Source organism: Otolemur garnettii, unplaced genomic scaffold, assembly GCF_000181295.1.
Source record: "Otolemur garnettii isolate 467f Iridium unplaced genomic scaffold, OtoGar3 scaffold00081, whole genome shotgun sequence".
Classification (NCBI taxonomy): domain Eukaryota; kingdom Metazoa; phylum Chordata; class Mammalia; order Primates; family Galagidae; genus Otolemur; species Otolemur garnettii.
In genome coordinates this window covers 7,064,981-7,087,007 of record NW_003852476.1, presented here as the reverse complement: position 1 = coordinate 7,087,007, position 22,027 = coordinate 7,064,981, and the positions used below count along the sequence as shown (strand labels likewise).

The window sequence follows — 22,027 nt, the reverse complement described above, 5'->3', positions numbered from 1 at the left end:
GAAAGCAGAGAGATGAACCGGGCTCGGCTATGCTGTCACCCCTTTATTGGGCAGCTACTGTTTCCTGTTAACTCTTCCAAAAAAGGGTAGCAATGCCTCTCACTATGAAAGCACAGAGCTCATAAAGACTGTCACATTTGTTTGTACAGACCTAGCATTCCAGGGTCAAACTTTCTGACTTGCAAAGAGGGTTCAATCTTCAATTATAAGTCCTTCCCCAGGCTCAGCACCCGTAGCTCAGTGTAGGGCGCCGGCCAAATACTCTGAGGCAGCGGATTCGAATCCAGCCTGGGCCTGCTAAGTAACAATGACAACTACAACGAAAATATAGCCGGGTGTTGTGGTGGGCGCCTGGAGCCCCAGCTACTTGGGAGGCTGAGGCAAGAGAATCACTTAAGCCAGAGCGTTAGAGGTTTCTGTGAGCTGTGAGGCCATGGTGGTCGACCCAGGGTGACCTAAAGAGACTCTGTCTCAAAAAAAAAAAAAAAAAGTCTTTCCCCAGATGCAAAATATATCCATTTATTTCAAAGGGTAACATGGACTGACAAGTATTTCATCCCTTAACTAGAGACAGAGTAAAAACTTGCCCCTTGCCTAAATCCTCTGTTTTCATGATGAGTAAAGAGAATGTACATTCAGCCAAAAATTAAAGGGGAATAAAGGATATTACTGTTTATCTAGAGTTCTTATCAGAATCTGGTTTCCTTTTAAAAACATAATTAGAAATAAAAATAACTGCTTAACTTATCCACTATTCTCCAGCCCCAGCCTAGAGTCTGGGACGCCTTACACTTCCTAAAGGCCTTGGTGGGTGAACACATGATGGAGAAACTAAAATAATAAAAACCAAGGTAGATACTTTGACAGGAAAATGAAGGAAACCAAACAATGCCTCTATGTGGCAATAGCAGCAGGAAGCCGGCCCTCTCATCACCTCAGAGGAGCACCAGTAACTCTGTCACTAAAAATACGGAGTTAAAACTCCCCCCAAGCTGAATTAGGGAGCGAGGGAGGGCGGTCGGCCGGCTCACTGGCTGGATTCTAAGAATGGCCACCGACCTCCACGCCTGCCTGCCAGTTCATTCTACAAAGCCTCAAGCTGTTTCACAGGTTTCAAGGTGGCTATAAATATAGGTAATTATTGTCTGTGTCTGTGTGTCCAGGATACTGCTTTGTGACCCAAGGGAGACAAAAACAGTCAAAGCACCGTAGGAGAGGAAATCAGCCTGATCCAAAACAAAGTCACCTCCACAAAACCCGGACAGAAACCCCTCAGAGAAAATCCCCTATGATGGAAGAAAAACTGATGGGGGGAAAGCGTCCCAAGGGGACCAGGACAAGCGCAGAGTGTTGGTACTGTTTCTGTTTTAAAGCTACACCCAAAATATTAGACTCAGGAGGAAATTTATAAAGGCTTCGTTCCTGGGCCTTTCCATTCTTCTTTATACAGAGCCAGCATCTCACGAGCCTTCCAAAGATGATGAGTCTGTGACCTTCCCTGGCCATCCCTCCTCTAGTGCCACCAAGGCTCACTGCAAATTTGGGGTTTGCTAGAAGCTCTTCCCAGTAAGTTCAGCCAGTAGGTTTCACCTTCTTCCAAGAACCCATAGAAAAGAATTCCACTTTGATGGCCTGTGATTAGACTAACTTAACAACTGTGTATTGGTAAGGATTGTTTTTATGCTTCAGTGTGTGGTCACAGCACTCCAAAAAGATTTTAAATTCTTTGCTCTCCCAAATAGAACAGTGCTAGACAAAAGGAAATCCAATGAATACATTTTGAATTAATGAGAAACAATCTTCATAGACTTCCCCTTACATGTAAGTTAAATTCTCTTGACATGATTTTAGGTGGATTCTCTGAATCAACCCATATGATCAACTAGACCAAGTGCACACCACCCTCTTGGTTAGACCCTGTGTTTTGGAAAATTGTTACTAGAATCATCCCACTGCCTTCTCACCTCCCATCCAACCCCTTTAATGCCCCCTCATGTGGAATTGTTCCCAACTGAAAGCCCTCAGCTAAGAGATTGTTCTCCTAAATTGGGAAACCTAGAATTTGAGGCAGCACTTTGGCAATTTGGCGAAATTGGGAGGACAGCCTCACAGTTCTCCATCCCAGAATCACTCTATGTTTAAAACCCCCGGCAGCAGTGGACTTGTTCAGGGTGCCTGGTTACAGGTGGTTTGTTCCTATTTCTCCAGATCAAATGTTGACAGAGGTTTTTCTTAGTTCTTAGGAAACTCCTCTTTACTCAAGGGTTGACTCAGTTAGGAACAGTGAACATGCTTTCTATTATACCAACAAGTCACTCTCAAAAACCTTCTTAAAAAGGAGTTACTATCAACGGACAGAATTCCTTTCATCATGGTCTTGTAAGGGCAACAGTGATAGATGGTTCTGAACAGAACTTTTCAGTCAACGAGTTAGGTAAGTTTTGATGTCTGAGTTACTGGACCATTTAAAACTTTTTACCTGTAAGGATATAAGTGGATGTATGATGCAAGTTAACAAAAAGTATTGTCCATTTTTTAAACTGTCCTCACAGTGTCACACCATAGAGTTTACTTTTTTAGATCAAAAATGAAATATACAGTCAAATTGTCCTCTTCACCAACGATTTTGATGGGGACAACACGGTCCCCTGTCCTGATATGAACAGTAGAGACGGGGTGAGGAAAGACCTTTCGTGTCATTTTTCAAGATGTGCACAAGCACCAAAGCTTTGTCCTTCACCCAAACTCTGGGATAAAAAAAAGTACTTAGTTATACCTTAGTTGGCGTCTATGAAGACTTGATGTCTTCCACATACTGTGCTTATCTCTGCTGAGCTTGTCCTGATGGAACTTATTTTATATATATGCAAGTCCGGGATGGCATTATAAGCCTATCCTTTTTTAATTTTTCTCTAGCATTACGATTACTCTTGCAAGGAAGAGAAATAAATCTTAAGTGTTTTCTTCTTCAAGCACAGCCTTGAGGAGGAGTACTAACGCCAGCTCCCTGCCGGGTTCCATTCGGGGCACATCACATCTGTGATTTCATCGACATTTTTTAAAAAAGCTTTATGAGGTAGCTATTATTTCCGTTTTCCAGTTGAAGAAACTGGGACACAGGCTGGCTAAGTAATTTTCTTAAGGCCACACAGTTAACAGAGTTCCATCCAAGCCCAGGCAGAGACCACGGTCTGTGCCAACTTCAGAGCTGTGCCAACTTCATTGTGTTAGGCCAGTTTTATTCCCCCCATCTTTGACTGGAAAACCAGAATCCTACAAGTTTCGAAAAAAATGAAAGCTAGTCAATCTGAAATACCTTTTCGTTTATTTGCTTACTCTTTGTGAATAAATACTGTACGCTGGTGGATGCTGAATGCGTACTTTTTTGCTAAATGTATTTTTTTTGCTAAATGCATTTTTTTTGCTTCTTCTGTACACATGCTCTATAACTTTGGGGGTTTCATTTGTTTTTTTAAAAATAACTTTCCCTAAGTGATTTCTTAAATACAATAAAAATATTTTTACCATTTCATCATTATTGTTTGCTTTTTTCTTGAATCCCATAGAATGGGAAGGAATATTCTTTAAACACAGTTTCCTCAAAAAATAGGAGGAGATATCACATGTATTTTGCAGTCCTGTTTATCAGGAAAGAATTCCTCCCCGTTTGGTTTTATGACACTTATCAATCGTCTCCCTCTCTACCCACTTTTATGCTCTCAATACAGTCAGGGTTGGGGAAAACCTGGAGTTTGATGTCCACACTGAATCATCCATTGAATCAGTCTAGCGTCTGCAGGGAAGCACTCTTAGTTAACCTGAAGGTAGATTTTATTTAAATAATACTTGGAAAGAAAAGAGCTTTGGTTCCCACATAAGATCATCTAGTACAGCCATGATGTGATACACAGTGACCGACCAAGAGGTAACTATAATTTGTAAACTATTAGGAGATCTACTCACTGCAAAGGCAGAAGCTGTATTCCAGGCTCACGAGCACCTACCGCTAAGGAGAATCCGGATGTGTGAAATCAGTGGACCATTGCTGCAGGATGTCAGAGTTAATAGGTTAAAGTGAAGGACAACGCAACTCCGTCCTCTCTGCACCCCTTGCTACTGTGGTGGTGATTCTTTCTCAGACTCTGTGCAGGTGAAATGCCAAGTGTAACACACACACGATGGCTTCACCAAGTTATCTTATGTTACCGACGGCCAGGCCGCTGCCCCTCCCCCACCCACCAGGGATGGGGCATCAGCAAAAACAGAGTCCAAAACAACTGTGGGTCACAGTGGGAGCCAGAGAGGGAGAGGGGGCTGAGAGCAGATGTTCAGCTGCCTGCTGAATGGTCCATTTAAAAAATTCACAGAAGTCAGAAGGGAGCAGGGAATGCCATAGCTACCAGCATGACTGGCGACCCGGGCCCTTCCTGAGCCCGTGTACACGTAGGCCCTGAAGGCAGCCACACCATAAAGCGCAGATCCACAAGCTTGGAGCTTCATTGGCTGTCAACAGTATTATTTCTAAAGCCTGCTCCTCAGGAAAAATCAATGAAAGCTACTTGTGCAACAGAGTAGCTCGCTCTGCCTCCGAGTCAGGGCCCTTCCGAGATATTAATCACCAGCTATTTGAAATAGGAAAGGCGTTTTTTTTCCCTGCAGAACTGACTAATTATCTTTCATAACTCTTTTGAAAAGCAAATGGAGATGTAAAAGCTCAAGTGAAAAACATGGTAAATGCATTTGTGTCTAGACTTTGCCAAGAAAATAAGGGAGTTTAAGTGCACAAAATCAAAAGCTCTTACTAAACTAGAATTTCAAATCAGGGCAAAAAAAAAAAAAAAAACCCAGCTCCACATTTTAATGTATCTTGTCTTAGCATTTTATGTTTACACAATCAGCTGAGGGTGAATGTTGCTGTCTACTCAGGATGTACACGCAGCTTCTCTGGTGCGCAGCCCCAACAGAGCACAAATTATAAAAAATAAAAAGTGCTTTCCAGGCATCCCTTCCCTGAAAATGCCACACGTTCCTGCAAATGGTGGCACAAGCAGACTGCTGGAAAGCGGAGCAAGTGCACAGGGGATCTCCACGGCACCAGCCACAAGACCTGAAGAATGGCTGGGTTGGAGAACAAAAGTATAGGTGATTGTCGGGCACCGCGACCCAGGGGTGCAGCAGCAAGCGGAGAGGAGAATGTGAGGGGAAACCAGGGCTGTCTGTACAATATATACAGATTCGTTTCAAATGTAAATTTGAACGTGAATGCTGCTATTATGTCACTGCATAAAGGAGAGCGTAAGAGGCGGTTCTGCCTCCCTTTACACACGGCGGCGTAGAGAGGAAGGGACGTGAAAAGCTGGTCCTTTGTGCTGTACTGCATCAATAGCACTCAGTTCTACTCCGTGGCTTAGCCACTCTGCGCTTAATGACTATCATGCCGGAGAAGCACTTTGTGATCTCACCGAGAAAGGTCGGTAAACCCCCTAAGGAGCCGGGTTTTAATACTTATTCCTAATGGCTGAGCAGCCTCTGTGAAACCCTCGTGATCTGAAAAGAAATCAAGATACTGATTTATTTTACACATTCTGATTCTTCCATATAAAGTCATTTCTCTGAAAGATGGAGCCCTGAAATCATAGTAAGTTATCCTGTGCTCTCGTCTGGGCTCGTCGGGGTAACCATTACACACTGCAAAGGAGAAGCATGTTCTTCAAGTGTTACGGCCCACGCTTACAATCTGTCAAAATGCAGAGCTGAGGAGGAGCTGTGTGTTTTAACTGCACACAGCCGTCACTAGCTATCACTCTTCTCACAGACAGGAAAAAGTCAACAGTGAAGCAGAGAAGCTAAAAATAAGTAACGGAGCAATTGCTCAGAAGAGCTGCACCCGGGCATAGGGTTAAATGTATACACCCTCCTTCCTCACCCCCCCCCGCCCTATTTTTCATTACTGCCAATTTAAAGTAATTGAAATCTAGAGCTCAGGCCTATGAAAAAATAACACAAACACACTGCATAGGTGTGTGAAGTAAGTCGTGAGTAAAACCCTATGCTCTAACCATGTAAGAACAGAGCTCCTCTGGACCGCACATGCCCAGAATGCAAATAGCAACTAGTATATTTTGTTGCAAATGCCGTAAAAATGACAGGTATAGGCACTTCAGATGCTCAAAGGAAAACTCAGTGTCATTTCATACAAACAGACTATTTCTTCATTCATATTATGACATGTTCATTTTGAAGAATCAAATCAATATGTAGTAAAGACCTATCATATGCAATTTACTCAAAGGATAGAAAACAGTGCATTAAAAAAAATCATGGTTTACATGCAGGAGGACATTCAAAACACACATCTGAGTGTAGATAATGGAATAGAGAAAAAACAATCCAAAGAACACCAGATTCCGAAAAATCAATAAATCTACGACTAAAAGACCTTTTTTGGGTTTTTATCTCTTTCTGTAAGAATTTATTAGGCGAGAAAGCATAAGAACCTGGAAAGTTCTAAGTTTGAAATCTTACGTACTCAGAAGTAGACAAGTTGTCTTACATGGCAGTTTTTGACTCTTTCCATCTTCAAAATGAGTCCTCTAAACAAATCCCGTAGAAACCATGAGATAAAATCGGTATTAAATTAATACAAATTTGTTTTATCAGTGCAAGGTACAATATTTACTTTTTTGGTAAACAGGGTTTTTTGATAAAGAGAAAACTGTGAAATAAGGAATTAGGGGTTACATCACATTCTTCTCTGAGCCTCAGCATCTGACTCATTTCTGGATTTTGAAGTGTGTTGTACCATATTAAGAAAATTCTGATTCATACACCCCAGCAGCTACACGGGACAGCTCCCTTTAATTTCATGCTACTCTTTAAGCCAACGGAGAAAGCAGGAGGAGCTTTCTCTCATAGTCTGAACCAAAACTTAACAATCTATTATCAAAAGCTAACTCATCATCAGAGGTCTGACCTGTGGTAACATTTCCATATAGTACACTTGGCTATACATGTGGGGGTTTTAATTACAATATTTCAATCCAAATCAAACATCTGAGAAACCCCCAAAAGCTCCCACTCAGATGTCCTAGGGGCCAGCAGAATCTCTGTTTAAAAGCCTGAGACCCTTGCCAGGAGGCACTGACTTGGCATCACTCATCGGCAGCGCAGGTGACGGAGGTGGACACAGTCACCAATGCTGGCTGGCAAGCCTAGGACTCCAGGAGAGCGTGCCACCTGCACACCTGCTGGCCTTTGGTTTCCTTCATCTCCTCCCAGTGGTCCTGCTCCTCCTCTCCACTGCTGTTCTGGCCCAGAGCGATCCAGCCAATCATCTCTTTACGCTTCATGGTTCGCCTGTTGTAGATGGAGATCATCAGCGTGACGTCAGAGAGCTGGAAGAGGGCCACCGGGAACATGAAGGTCTCCTTATACACAGGATTGGGCTGCCCACGTCGAATGGATGTCTTGCAGCGGGACATCTCCTGACCCACAGAATTGAGGAGAAAGAGTTTCCCATATGTATCTAAGATAAAAAACAGAGGGGTGGGGAGGGAGAGGGAATGGGAAACATCAGTGCCGTCCGTTCGCTTGTTCACCTGTAACATTCAGAGGGGCCGCAGACTTCCTCGTTCAACTTAGTAGCAGTCTTAGGCCTGGTTCTTGGTGCTGGGCCAACACACCTTGCATGAATTATTAAGAAGAGGGATGGTCACCTCGAATGCCTCCTGCTTCCTACAGCTGACTACAGCACACTGCCCATGTTCATTAGAACCGTTGCATACACAGCAACAGCGTCCACGGGTGTGTGTGCAATGGTTTGTGGACACGTACAGTTCTCCACTCACATTTTATTTATAACAAGATAAATGCACACATTCTTCTCCTCATGTGCTCTCCTTTTCACAGTTATGTTGCTGGTATTTTTTTTTTTTTTTTTTTTTGCAGTTTTTGGCGCGGCCAGGTTTGAACCTGCCACCCCCGGCATATGGGGCCAGCACCCTATTCCTTGAGCCACAGGCACCGCCCTCACGTTGCTGTTTTATGCCTGAGTTAGAGAATCTCTTTTCTTCTCTCTCTCTACATATTCCTTGGAACATGTCATCTACTTCCATGGTTCCAATGACAACTACCAACTGCATAGGTCTGGCTTAGACTTTTCTCCCAAATTCAAGCTCCAGCTGAAAACCACACTCCTCTCAGTGTGTTAAACACTCAACACGTCCCAAGCTCTGAAACTCTGCTGCTCCCCTGTTCCCTGTCTCTGTGAAAATTAGTGTCATTCCCCTTATCAGCCCACTCAGAAACCAGAACTTCATTTTTGACAAGACTGGCTTCCTGACCTTCAGTCCACTCAATCAGTCGCCAGCTTCTATTGATTCCACTTGCTGTAATAGTTCCCCAGATGAACTCACTTCTTTCCATTCCCAATGCCACTGAACTCTGAGTGGATTTCATGAGCTCAGGTCATGGCATCTCTCACCCGTATCACTTCCTGATTCCTCACTGATCTCCTAGTCGGGGGATTGCCAGAGCCATCTTTGTAAACTGCAGATCTGGTTGTGCCACTTTCATGAAGAAACAAAAACCTTACAGTCGGGGCTTCCTCCTGGTCCCTGCATCAAAGCTGATTTCTTGGTCAGTCTCTGCACTTTAACTCTCCTCTGCCTCCAGCCTCATTGCCCACCCCGGCTGCCATCACACACTGCATTTCCACCACGCTGAACTTCCTCCCTTCCTCTGACCCACCTGTTCTCCTTCCCTTTCACTTCTGTACATGGTCTCCGTGCCCAACTGATAGCCCCACAAGACTTCTCTCCATTAGGTTCAGTTTGGACACCACTTTTTCCAGGAATCAGTGCTGACCTCTCTCCCCCACTTCACACTAGAGCTGGGTCCCAGAACCCTCCTGCGACCACCTCCACAACCCGGTGTTAGCCTGTGGCAGCGGTCATTACCCAGAGCTTTGCCCTGTCACAAGATCATTTTCTAATTATGAGAAAGGCCACTTAACTACCAAACCACCATCACTCAAGTTGCCTCTTGCCTGCAAATATATTCAGTTCCCCCATGGTAGAGAGAGATTGCTTTCTCTAAACACTGTACGCCGGTTGCCCGGCCTCTTAGAACTTCAGTGAGGATTTTGCAATGAATGTGCACGACTCTCCAGGGAGCTCAACTCTCCTTCTTTTGCTCTTAAGTTTTTAAACTTGTGAAATGAAGCTAAACCCCTCATTAATAACCCCTTTACTACAATGCTATAAATCAGTGATGAATGTTATGCTCATTCATTTACAGAAAGGAAGGAAAACATCCATGTTTCACCAACATGGTCTACTTTTGCTAAAATCCCTGAATGGATCACTACAAAGAAAATTATCTCCTCGGACAATTATATTTTTATTTAAATCATCTAATTTATCAATTCATTGCGTTTTAATTACAATTTTTACTACTGACGTATGTGCATGCTATTCATTTAAAAATCACAATGTGAATTTTGACAATCCGATCGTTCCGTACACTCTGTTCAATGCAGGCAGCGAACTGATTAGTATTTACTGTTCATTTTCCTGCCTACAGACAAGTCAAACTTTCTAAAGCGTAAACCCTGATCGCTGTCATTTACTGCTCTTTCCCCAAGCATTGTAAGATAGGAAACAAATTACAACCTGCAGTTTCCTTTCTGTGTTGGTCTTTTGCTATTCCGGTTTGATGTGTTATTTTATGCACTTATCTGCTGAGCAACACAAGGTGTGAAATTACACTTCAGGTGTGAAAACACTTCTCTGTCTCAGAAACAGGGCTCTCTGCTCTTCAAACCGTTCTCCGGAAAAGGCTCTCAGGAAACCAACAACGGGGGAGTGAATTCGAGTCTCTGCAGCCGGACAGCGACGTGACTCCTATAGGAAAAGCTCCATCCCGTCACCAAACTGCTCAGGCAATCCTGCTGCCAGTTCCAGCAGTGGGACTCAAGTTAATCTTGCAAACAGAGACACGCTCATTTCATAAAGAGAGCAATTTCGAGCTTCGTCCTGTCACAAGATCATTTTCTAATTATGAGAAAGGCCACTTAACTACCAAACCACTGCCACTCAAGCTGGGTCGTGTGTTTATACACAGAGGGAAAACAGTAATTTTACAAACAAGTCAGAGGATAGAGAACAAAGGAGAGGCAATGTTGCTGATGGCTTCAGTCCAACAGGGAAGCTGTATCAACAGTACCCTGTGCTCACTTCTTAATGGCTGGAGCATACAGTATAGGGGAGCATGACTGCACATTGGGGGTTCAGAGAGTTACTTCGATGACTACCAGTCCAAAAGGATGGAGGAAGACTCCACCTAAGTAAATATCCAATTTTTTTAGTACATAACAGTATAAGTTTGTTTTATATTAGACAGGGGGAGGACAGTGGGGGGAGGATCGGGAAGAAAGCAGAGAGCTGGGGGCCGGGGGTGAGTGAGGGGAAGGTGGGGGACAAGAGCACAAGAACAGCCTGGTATGCCAAGGAAGGAAGGAGGAATACCCACCGGGAAATACACAATTTAAATGAGCTCTACCTTGACTTTGGAAATTGATATCAGCAGGCATAAAATATTACTGAGCAATATTTTATCTTCCAACAATGATTCTCAAAGCTTTATAACTTCTTCAGTAACTTAGAACCACACTCAAAGGGCTAAATGGGTCATAATCCCTCAATAGCTCCATTAACAGCTTTACCAGTCACTTGCCTCTTTTTTTACTAAAAGAAGATATCATTTGTACTAAAATATTAACTATAATATATAATCCCTAATTTATTATGGCACAAAAGCATGTGATTTGGAAGTCAAAGGTTATTTTTCCAAAGAAACAATACGGCCCCCAGTGGTCAGTTGTGTAACTCGGGCAGAATACTGAACACTTGCAGCATGACCTTGGACCAAGGTCAGCGTGGGGGTCAGAGCAGCCACAATTTAGCATTTAATGGAATGTACATCTTTCTGAAACTTTTTTTATTCAGTGTTAATTTTGTAAGTTTAGCTCTGCTTTATTTTATCTTCTGTGTATAATTCTCCAGTACACCAATAAACCACAATTCAGTTATCCATTTTCTTAATTAATGGACACTGATGGGATTTTGATTGGGATTGTACTGGATATGCAGATCTGGGAAGAACTATTATTTTCACAATACGGAACATTCTCAGCAATATACATGTTTTAGCTATCTGTTTAGCTTCCTTTTGTATATTTCAAAAAGTTCCATAATTTTTTCTATAATTTTCTTGTTCATCTTCATAATGTTTTTCTTGTGGCCCCTTGATATTCTGCTACTGTTGCAAACACTGATGTTTGAAAACCAATTTCTAATTGTAGCTGATGCATTGGAACACAATTTTAAATAAATATTAAGTTTATAGCTTTTCTTGTATTTTTAATGTATACAATCAAGTTTTCTACAAATAAGGACAGTTCTATTTCTTCCTTTCAATCTTTCATACTCGTATTTTTCTTATTTTATAGAACTACTGCCTTGAGCCCCCAGTCTAATATTAAATGAAAATGGCACTTGTGGGGAGCCTTATTCTGCCCCTGATTTTAAAGGTATTTTAAAATTAAGAACGATGATTAGTGTAGAGTTCCTTAAAATGTCTACTATCAAACTAAGGAAGCTCCCCTGTGTGCCACATACTAGCTGTTGATATTCAGTATCACTTCCACCTTTCTTAGCTCTTTCCAAACTCAAACGGTATTCCAGTCAGACTTTACTAATGATGGCTACTTGGGGAGACAGGCAGGTAGAAACTAAAGAAGCCACAGTTCTCCAGAACCAGTGCAGTCCCGGTACCAGGAGAGGAGAGTGCAGAAGTTCTACCCAAAGATCCTTAGAGAATTGTCCCTCCCGTGTGCACCCCTTCAAACCAAACTGGCATCTTCCCTGTGACTCTGCACCTCTGAATTTCCTGCAAATACTCTTCCTGACCTTTACTCCAGCCCTCCAATGTCTAAACCCTATGGTAAACAACTTCTGATCCAACGTACGTATGGTATTTTCTATTTTTCCTGACAAAATATGACTACTACGGTAATTGGTAATCTGAACTGGAATGTTACTATCCTAAAAATAAGTACATAAATAAGAATAAGCATTGGCCTGGAAGTTGGGAGCCAGGTGATACCTAATATCAAAGAGCAGTGAAGACCCATATTACGTGATGTAAAACCACCACCTGCCATAGCTTGGGAGAGAGAACGTGTGCCTAATGAGTTTGTTGCTCCAGGGAAACAGATCCAACAGAATGTTAGACATGTGCAGTTAGTGCATTGACTTCATTTAGGGGGAGAAGGGGGTAAAGGTGGACTCAGGCTTCCCTTTTACCATTTTTCTTACCAGTATGCAAGAAAAAATAAAGAAATTCAGATCTTTTTATGGTTGGAGAGGCTGATGGCTTCCAGACTTCCAAATGGTAAGAGAGAGATTTTAAAAGCCTTTGAGCTACAAAGGCCCAGTCAAATATCAAACTAAAGACATGGCCTTCCCTTAGACTTAAGTTAGCTGGGCCATGTGCCTGAATTCTGTAAGATGAAATACAAGATGTGATAAATGTCACCTCCAGCCATGGCTATATTCACCCATTCCCACCCAAACAAGACATCTCCCATGCTGTCTCCTCCCCTTCCATGGCAACAACGGAGGCCACATTTTAAATATAATATTATTGCCTCATTAAATGGAAAGACCCCATATGCCTTAGTCAGAGCTTAGAGGGGAGTCACATGACTCACTTTGGACTGTAATGCAAAAGAGAAATGAACTTTTGCTGTGCGGAGCCACTGCGACAGCAGAGTTTATTTTTTATTGCACCATGGCCTAGTCTATATTAACACATTTATTACACGTCTAATAAGATTTTTATCACTGAATAGTACATTTTATCAAAAGCATCTATTGAAATAATCATAATTTTATTTTTTTATCCAAGGCTTTTATTTGTGTAAACCCACAATGAGGTACCATCCTGCCAGTCAGAATGGCTAATAAAAAGACAACGCAACAGATGTTGGTGAGAATGCAAATAAAGGGATCCTTGCACATTGTTAGTGGGAATGTAAATTAGTGCAAACTCTACGGAAAACAGCGTGGAGATTTCTCAACTAACTGAAAATGGAACTACTATTTGATCCAACAATCCCAGTACTAGGTAGCTACCCAAAGAAAAGAAATAAAAATGATATGTGTATTATAGCACTAAGAACAATAGAAAAGATATGAAGGCAATCTAAATGCCCATTAATGGGTTCTTGGATGAAGAAAATGAGGCATACATACACAACAGAATATTATTCAGTAATAAAAAGAGTAAAATCACGTCTTCTGCAGCTAAATGGGTAAGACTGGAGATTATTGTCTTAAGTGAAGCAAGTCAGACACAGAAAAACAAATGCTGCTTTTCTCACTCATAGTGGGTGCTAAAAAATGTGTACATGTGCACCTGGGGAGTGAAATTACAGGCTGCAAAGAGCAGGAAGGGCACAGGGGTGGCAGAAGCTGGAGGATGAGAAATTATGTGCTGGGTACGATGTATGTTATCTGGGTGATGTATATTCTAAAAGCCCTGACTTGACCATTACACAAGCCATCATGTAATGAAATTGCACTGGTACCCCATAAGTTTATATAATTTTCCTAATACTTCAGTTTTATCCATTGTGACAATAACCATGTTTTCTCACAAGTCAGGTAATATAGCAAATTACACTAGCATATTTTCCTAATGTTAAATCACTCTTGCATTGGTGAGCTAAGCTCAATTTGTGGGTAATTATTATTTTTTCCCTATACATGGTACAGCTAGGTGGACTCAGCATAGGGCAGTGTGTGTGAGAAGGCATGAGGAACAGAAGAGACTGGGAGGAAGAGAGAAACCTTCATCTAAGCTTATCTCTGCCTTTTACATGTCAATTTTTGTCCCTTTATATTTATTGTGACTACTGATACTTTCTGATTTACAGTGGCTGTCTTGGCTTGTGCTTTCTACTTATCCTGAATATTCCATGCTTTAAAAATTTTATCTGCTTTCTATAGGATTGATTCCATTTTCTTTATTCCCTCTGTTGGTTTGACAATTGGATTAAAATTTTAACATGTTCTCTCGGTTTAATGTCTAAATTAATTAATACCCCTGCCCTTTTAAAATATTACTCAATTAAAATACTTTGTTTTTAGAGCAGTTTTAGGTTAATAAAACTGAGAAGGTACAGAGATTTCCCATACACTCCCTCCTCCTAGAACCCCTCATCTTGTTTTTAAAAATAGTATATGTATATTTTTTTTTGCCTTGAGACAATATCAGTATAAACAACCAGCTCTTATATGAGTTATTCACAATCTAGTATTACCATATTCTCTGCCCCCGGCCCCTGGCAACCACCATCTACTGGTGTCTGCCTCTATGGTTTTTTTACTCTAACTACCTCATATAAGTAGAATCATACAGTGTTTGACTTTTTGTGACCAACTGGCTTATTTCACTTGACATGATGTCCTTAAGTTTCATACATGTTATGACATATGAGTACGTCAGAAATTCTTTCATTTTGAAGGCTAAACAGTAAGTAATTCTTGTATGTACACATCATGATCTGCTCATCCATTAATCCATCAAAAAACACTTGGGATGCTTGCACAGTTTAGTTATTAGACATGTTTAGCCACATTCTGAAGAGAGAATAATGTGGCTGCGAACATGGGTATAAAAATATCTCTTCAAGACCCTGCTTTCAATTCTTTGCCATATACACCCACAAATGGAATTGTTGGGTCATAATTCTGCCAGTTGTATTCCACAGAAGCTGCACCCCTTTACAGTCCTACCAGCAACACATACGGGCTCCCCTTCCTCCATCCTTATTAACACTTGTCATTTTGTGGGGGGGCGGGAGGGGGTTGATAGTAGCCATCCTAATGGGTATGATGTATCTCACTGCACTAGTTATATGCCTTTGTCTGGTGATTAGTGATACTGAGCATCTTTTCATATTCCTGCTGCCCATCTGTATATCTTGTCTGGAGAAATGTCTATTCAGGTCCTTTACTCACTTTTTAATTAGATTTTTTATTGTTGAGTTCTAGAAGTTGTCTATATATTCTGGATATTAATTCCTTATCAGATACATGACTGCAAATATTTTCTCCAATTCTGTGGGCTGTCTACTCACTCTTTTCTCTTCTGATACATAAAACTTTTCAACTTTCATGAAGTCCAATTTGCCTGTTTCATGTTGTTGTGGATGTGGCCTGTGCCTTTGGTATCACAGCCAAGAAATCATTGCCAAATCCAGTGCCATAAGCATCTGGCCTGTGTCCACATCAAAGAGTCTAGTTTTAGGTCTTATATTTAGGTGCTTGATCTGCTTTGAGTAAGTTTTTAAATACAGTGTTAAAGATACAAACTCATTCGTTTGCATGTAGATACACACTGTTCCCAGCACCATTTATTAAAAAGGTCTTGGCAGCCTTGTTAAAAATCATCAGAAGTATCTACCCTCTTACTAAGCAACATAAAGGCCTTAGAATTCTTTGATTTCCATCTCCCCTTCCCATTCTCATTCTTCATGTTATTTCTGCTTAGAGTTTCATTTCTGCTTTGTAGCTGGATGACAGCACTGGTCACGATTACTGCTGCTCCTGGCTCTGTTTTAGATAATCCACACAGGTTGACCCTCACTTCCGTGTTAACCTATCTCTTTGTTCATTATTCCTTCTTTCATCATATGACTTCCTTCTAATTTCAGTTTATTTATTTCTGAAATATGTAATTTAGTCATTTCTCAGTGATAAACTCTTCCCATTTTGTGGAAAATATCTTTACTTTTCCTTCACCTAGAGAACAAAATGCTAAGTCTAGTGTTTTTCTCTGGAGACTTTAATATTCTTATTCCTCTGTCATCTGGCTTTTGTCATGGCTGATGAAAAGTCTGTCCTCAGTCTTACTGTCATTGCTCTGTAGGTAATAGGGTTTATTTTTTTTTAAAAAAAAATTTTTATTGATATATATCTGACATGCCATGGCAACTGTCTTTTCCCCAATTGCTTTTAATATTTTCTAACTTTGATTATTGTGAAAATTAAGTGAGCTAAGGGAGAAAGGGAAATGTCATGCATGCATGTGATAAGTTAGTGCCACATCTAAATCTTCATATGAAATGGCCATAATTCCAAAAGACATGAACAGAAACTTCTCAAAGGAAGATAGTCCAATAGCCAACAAACATGTGAAGAATGCTCAACATCTCTAATCGTCAGGGAAATCTCAGTCAAAACCACAAGGAGATTATCCCCAAACTCTAGCAAGAATGACTCCTATCAAAGTCTCGAAACAACAGATGCTGGTGAGGATGTGGAGAGAAAGGAATACTTGTGCACTGTTGGTGGGACTTCAAACTAACAGGACAGCCTCCAAGGAAAGCACTACAGAGATGCCTCAAAGAACTAAAAGTAGACCTACCATGTGTCCCAGCAATCCCAGCTGCATTTACCCAAAAGGAAAAAATGTCATTCTCTAAAAAAGACACTTGCACTTGAATGTTCATAGCAGCACAATTCACAATTGCAAAGATATAGAGACAACCCAAGTGCCCATCAATACATGGGTGGATTAATAAAAGGTGGTCTCTGTACACCACGGAGTCCTACTCAGCCATAAAAAAAATGGGTGATCTTCGGTGGCGCCTATGGCTCAAAGGAGTAGGGAGTGGGCTCCATACGCCGGAGGTGGTGGGTTCAAACCCAGCCCTGGCCAAAAAAAAAAAAAAAATGAGTGATCTAGTATCTTTTATAACAACCTGGATGGAACTGGAGACTATCATTATAAATATCACAAGAATGATACAAAACGAACAAAGACCACATTTACTCAGACTAAATTGGAACCAGTCCACCAACACTTCTGTGCATATATGGAAGTAAAACCCACTAAGAATGAGGTGTGTTGGGTAAATTCACGCATTTTGGTGCAATTCACATATTTTGGGTGAAGGGCACACTTACAACTTTGACTTAAAATGTACAAAAGCAAAGTATGCAAACCTATATCCCTTATAATGTTCTGAAATTTTAAAAAGAAAGAAATGACCGTAATTCTGAGCACACAGTAGCTATTAATATGCTACATTTAACAGAAACCTGGACCAGAATTTAAGGCAGGTTGTATGTCCCGCGTCTGTTCACAACCACTGAGTCCTTCCCCTGTACGCCATTTGCATGGGGCACTGTTCAAACGCTGCGCACTCTTCACACTGAACACCAGGCAGCCTGGTTTGCTTTTTTTTTCTTTTCTGCAGTCTCTGCTATTGTGAGTGCCTAACAAGGTTAATGTGCTAGTGCTGCTAAGTATTATCATTTAGGATGTAATTATTGCATGCGGCTAATCACACACGTGCTGAGAACCTGGGGTGTTTTCAACCGGAGGGAACATCTTAATGATAGTTTTTGACAAGGATCATTATATGTGTACATAGACACAGATATACAAATGTGGTGACACGCTATAGACAGGGATGCCACAAAGGTGAAGGTGGAGAAAGAGAACCTGCCAACAGAATAGATAATTTTGTTTAACATAGTACATGGATGCATAACATTAGCTTCTTAATCTCATTTAATAGAGAAGGAAAAGAAACTCAGAGAGGTTAAATCAAATGCTGAGACCCTGTAGTAACTGGGTGGCAGGCCTAGGATAAGAACAGAACAGAGCTGCTTAACCATTATTATTTTTATGTTTTTTGAGACAGAGTCTCACTCTGTTGCTGTGGGTGGAGTGCCATGGTGGCATCATAGCTCACAGCAACCTCAAACTCCTGGGCTTGAGCCATTCCCTTGCTTCAGTTTTTTTGTTTGTTTGTCTGTTTGTTTTTTCCGCAATTTTTAGCCAAGGGCTGGCTCTGAACCCAGCATATGGGGCCGGCACCCCACTCCTTGAGCCACAGATGCCACCCACAGTTTTTCTATTTTTTAGTAGGCTGGTCTTGAACTCCTGAGCTCAAGCAATCCACCCACCTCAGCCTCCCAGAGTGCTAGGATTGTAGGTGTGAGCCACCATGCCCAGCCTTGCTAAACTATTACTGAATTGATTTCCCATAGAGCCAAATTCAAAGGATAATCAAATGTTGCTAAATCTTAATGCTTACTTTTTGAAAAGCATTTGTAAATACACATCAGGGTTTTAGATATGTTACTAGACACTACACACTGCTTTTTCACGTGGACCACAGCCATGCACAGACCTGGACACTATCCTTTGCCCTCAGAAGATCTTTAGACCAGCCTAAACCATCTTAAAGCAATAATGACAATACTTTTGAATGCTGACCATGTGTACTAAATAATAAGGCATCTTAGAAGTGGCTAGATATGGCTCGGCGCCTGTGGCTCAAGTGGCTAAGGCGCCAGCCATATACACCTAAGGTGGCGGGTTCAAATCCAGCCCGGACCCACCAAACAACAATGATGGCTGCAACCAAAAAATAGCCAGGTGTTGTGGTGGGCGCCTGTGGTCCCAGCTACTTGGGAGGCTGAGGCAGGAGATTCGCTTGAGCCCAGGAGTTGGAGGTTGCTGTGAGCTGTGAAGCCACGGCACTCTACCCAGGGGGATAGCTTGAGGCTCTGTCTCAAAAAAAAAAAAAAAAAAAAAAAGAAGTGGCTAGATAAATGCTTGGTGCACTGTTACATGATTTGGGATAAGATCCACTCATGTTGTTACCTCATTTATGTGCTGTTCATTAATAGGTTCTATGGAGTAGTTTCAGTAATTTTCAAATAGTCCATTTTATCTTACCTCGCCCACCTATATGATTTTTAAAAACTCACAGCATTTTATAATATGGGCATTTTCACAAATGATAGACAGACACATACATACATTCATGCATACATAAATACAGATTTAAAAATCTACCTATATATCTGTCAGATGAGCAGAGAAAAACTTTAAGTCAGAATGGAAGAAATACCCAGACAGATACTTTCTCTTGGGATTGGTGTGGTTTACCAAGGATGCTACAGAAGGCACCCCCAGGCTCAGCCGCTTGGTACCCCCCCCCCAATTCCTGTCCAAAGTTAAGCCAGGGGAATAGGGTGTATCTCTAGATGTCATCCTGATAAAAAGTTCTTCCAACTACGGAATCCTCTATCCGTGGTGAAGACCTGTGCTTTATTCTCATCTACTTGACCCACCTGACCTATCCCAGACCAGACGACCCTGCTTCCCCCAGGATTTTGTGACTAAAAATTTCAAATATACAGAAAATTTGTTCAAGAGTTCGAAGTTATCTCTTTTTCCATGATTGTTTTTTGAGGCAAAAGAATCTCACTTCTAAATCCTGGCCTTTGTCTCTGTTCCTAGCAAGAAGCGAAAGCTTAACAGCCTGCTAGGGAAGAAGCGTTCCCGAGCCTGAGGCTCAGCCTGCTTCCTTCACACTCTCAGAACCATTTTTACCTGACCATAACCACCTGCAAGGTAGGATGGAGGCCCCTGTTTTACAGCAGAGAACTGGACTGGAGCTGACAGCGCCAAGCAAAGGCTTGCGTGACCCCCCAGTCACAAGAGTTCCCCTGGCAGGCGGCTCACACAGTGGCTGCCCTGCTGCCTTCCTCGAGCCCCGCCATGGCGAGCAGAGCACTGGGCAGGCCCTGGCCATTGCTCCCCACCCGTGGCTCTCTATTCCTCTCCTGGCTCACGGCCTCTCCTTCTCCCCCTCTTTCTTCCAACTCTGCTCCGTTACCTCATAAAACTCATGTTCTCTCATTCTTTCTCTCTCATTCTCTTCCATGTGGGAACTAAAAGTGTATCCCAAGCTTCCCTCATAACCGTCAAAGTAGAACAAGTGCCGTAATGAAGAGGCGATGCCCTCAACGTCTAAAGCCCTTGTGAGGACCAAGAGGTCCCTTTCAGAGGAGCCACAAAGGAACCTTCTACTTTCTCATCCCCTCCTAATTAAACCAGCTTTTCCTCAAGTACCAGCATTCTACATGGACAAAACCCTTCTGTCTTCACTCGGATTTTCTGTTTTAATTAATGGCATCACAGCAGCATTGTTCTCTATTACTTTGCCTGTGTGTCTGTTACATTGTACGCTAACTTGCAACAATATGTCTGGACAAATCACCTACTGAATGCAAAACTGACTTAAACTTCTGGAATAAAATAAATCTCTAAATTAGGACCTGCCCCCCCTCCATTTGGATTTAAATATTTGTTAGAAGAATTCCGTCTTTGGAATATTTTCTTTCATATAGAAATTCACAAAGATACAATAGTTCCATCCCCAACATGGCAGAATGCATTTCTTACCTATAAGGATATATTATCATGACTCCCTTATTACAGATGAGAAAACACATTCGGAATAGTTTAGTGACTCACGGCCAATAGGTGGAACAGCCTGCACCTCGGTTTGTTGACCTCCAGCTGATGTTCCCCAAACACCATGATGTGCATCTTCTCTGCTCTGCCTGGTCCCACCCAACATGCAAAGTAAAGCTTCTCCTCATGGACTAGAGCAGGCCATGCCTGTGTGACCCACAGTTCATTCTCTGCATCTCCACACATTCCTGAAAAATTGTTCTGACTTTACCAAATCTCAGGACAGGAAAAGAGATTGCCAAAAGTTCTGAAGGAGAAGTAGTGAATCCAGATCTTTAGTACATTCGAAGCTATTTTGGAGAATGAAGTGTGTATCTGGCAAAGAGACATGAGCTCTGCAATTAATAATCAGCATCTATTATGCATTCTAAATAGCTCTCACCTGGCTCTGAGCTTTTATGTACCTGAGGGCTTTCCTGACCAGCTTGCTCTAATTGCTTCCATACAGGTTGACTAACAAGATGTCCCCATTTAACAAAGGCCTCGTGGGCTGCGTCTAGGCTAAGGGCAAAAGGAGAGAGAGCCCAGACTCAACTGCAAGAGCTGACCCTTCTCTGCAAGCTCCCTGGCTTGTCACTTGCCACTTATACCTGAAGCCGAGGTCTACTGATTTCTTTCTTACACACATACTGACTGCATCCTTCTTTCAATACACTTTGGTGCCCATGGTGGGCAGCTCCCTTGCTACCCACTCTATCCTCCTGTACGTGAGAGACTGGAAATTCAACCACAAAGTTCCAGACCCTCTTGCAGCTAGCATTCCAGACACAAGTTAGGTCCCTTCAACTAGATGTATCCGTGCGAGGTCCAGTAGGCAGAAGCAAAGGGGATACCATTGTCCTGCCACTTTTCAAGATTTTTTTGCTGTCAAGTAAGATTATAAAATGGTGAACTTATTTTTTATCAGCATTATTAAATGTTCAATCTCTAACTGTCTGAATGTTGAGAGGCCACTGAAGCAGTTGGTAGCGGCAGCCTTTGAGTCTGGCTTCCTGAACCCTCCACTGCAGCTCTGGAGGTCTGTCTGAACCACTCTTACCAGTGGTGATGTCAGACATGGCTCTTCCCCTGTGAACCAGTCCTGCGTTGCCCAGATCCACCTCCTTCACCTCCCTCTCCATCATCACCATAACCACAAGCATTTCTTGTGTGCTCACTGTGTTGTGTGGTAGACACCATGTTAAATACTTTACATAAATTATTCTATTTAAACCCCAAAACAACCCCACCAGGAAGGTACACTTAATATCTCTTTTTTCCCAGATGAGTTAGTACAGGCTCCAAAAAGATGAACTGTACAGGATAAGAGCAAAACCAGTGGGTACGTAGCAGGTGGAACTGGAATTCGATCCCAGATCTGACTCAATCCAAAGCCAGACACCTGGCCCTCTAAAGCTGAGGGTCTGGGATATACCAGCAGATTTTAACTGCCCTACACATTAGGTTGCTGACAAGACATCGCTCTCTTCCTTTACACTCTACAGACGCACAGGCTGGTCTATTTCATGTCAAGACACATCTAGATATTGAAGAAGTCTAATTAAATAGAAAGCTATTTAGAAATCCAGAGGTATCTCCTTGTGAAAGCTTGCCTAAGCCACACAAGGTCATTTTTACA

At 42.0% G+C, this 22,027-nt stretch overlaps 1 protein-coding gene across 1 annotated transcript in view; it reads right to left on the bottom strand.

Moving 5' to 3' along the window:
* Positions 1-7,211: 7,211 nt before the first annotated feature.
* The window catches only part of SYT16 (synaptotagmin 16), a 135,611-nt gene continuing 120,795 nt past the window's right edge, over positions 7,212-22,027 (bottom strand). The window contains exon 6 of the mRNA XM_012807974.1: positions 7,212-7,525. Within this exon, the coding sequence (XP_012663428.1) occupies positions 7,212-7,525 (314 nt within the window). The remainder of the gene's footprint in view (positions 7,526-22,027) is intronic.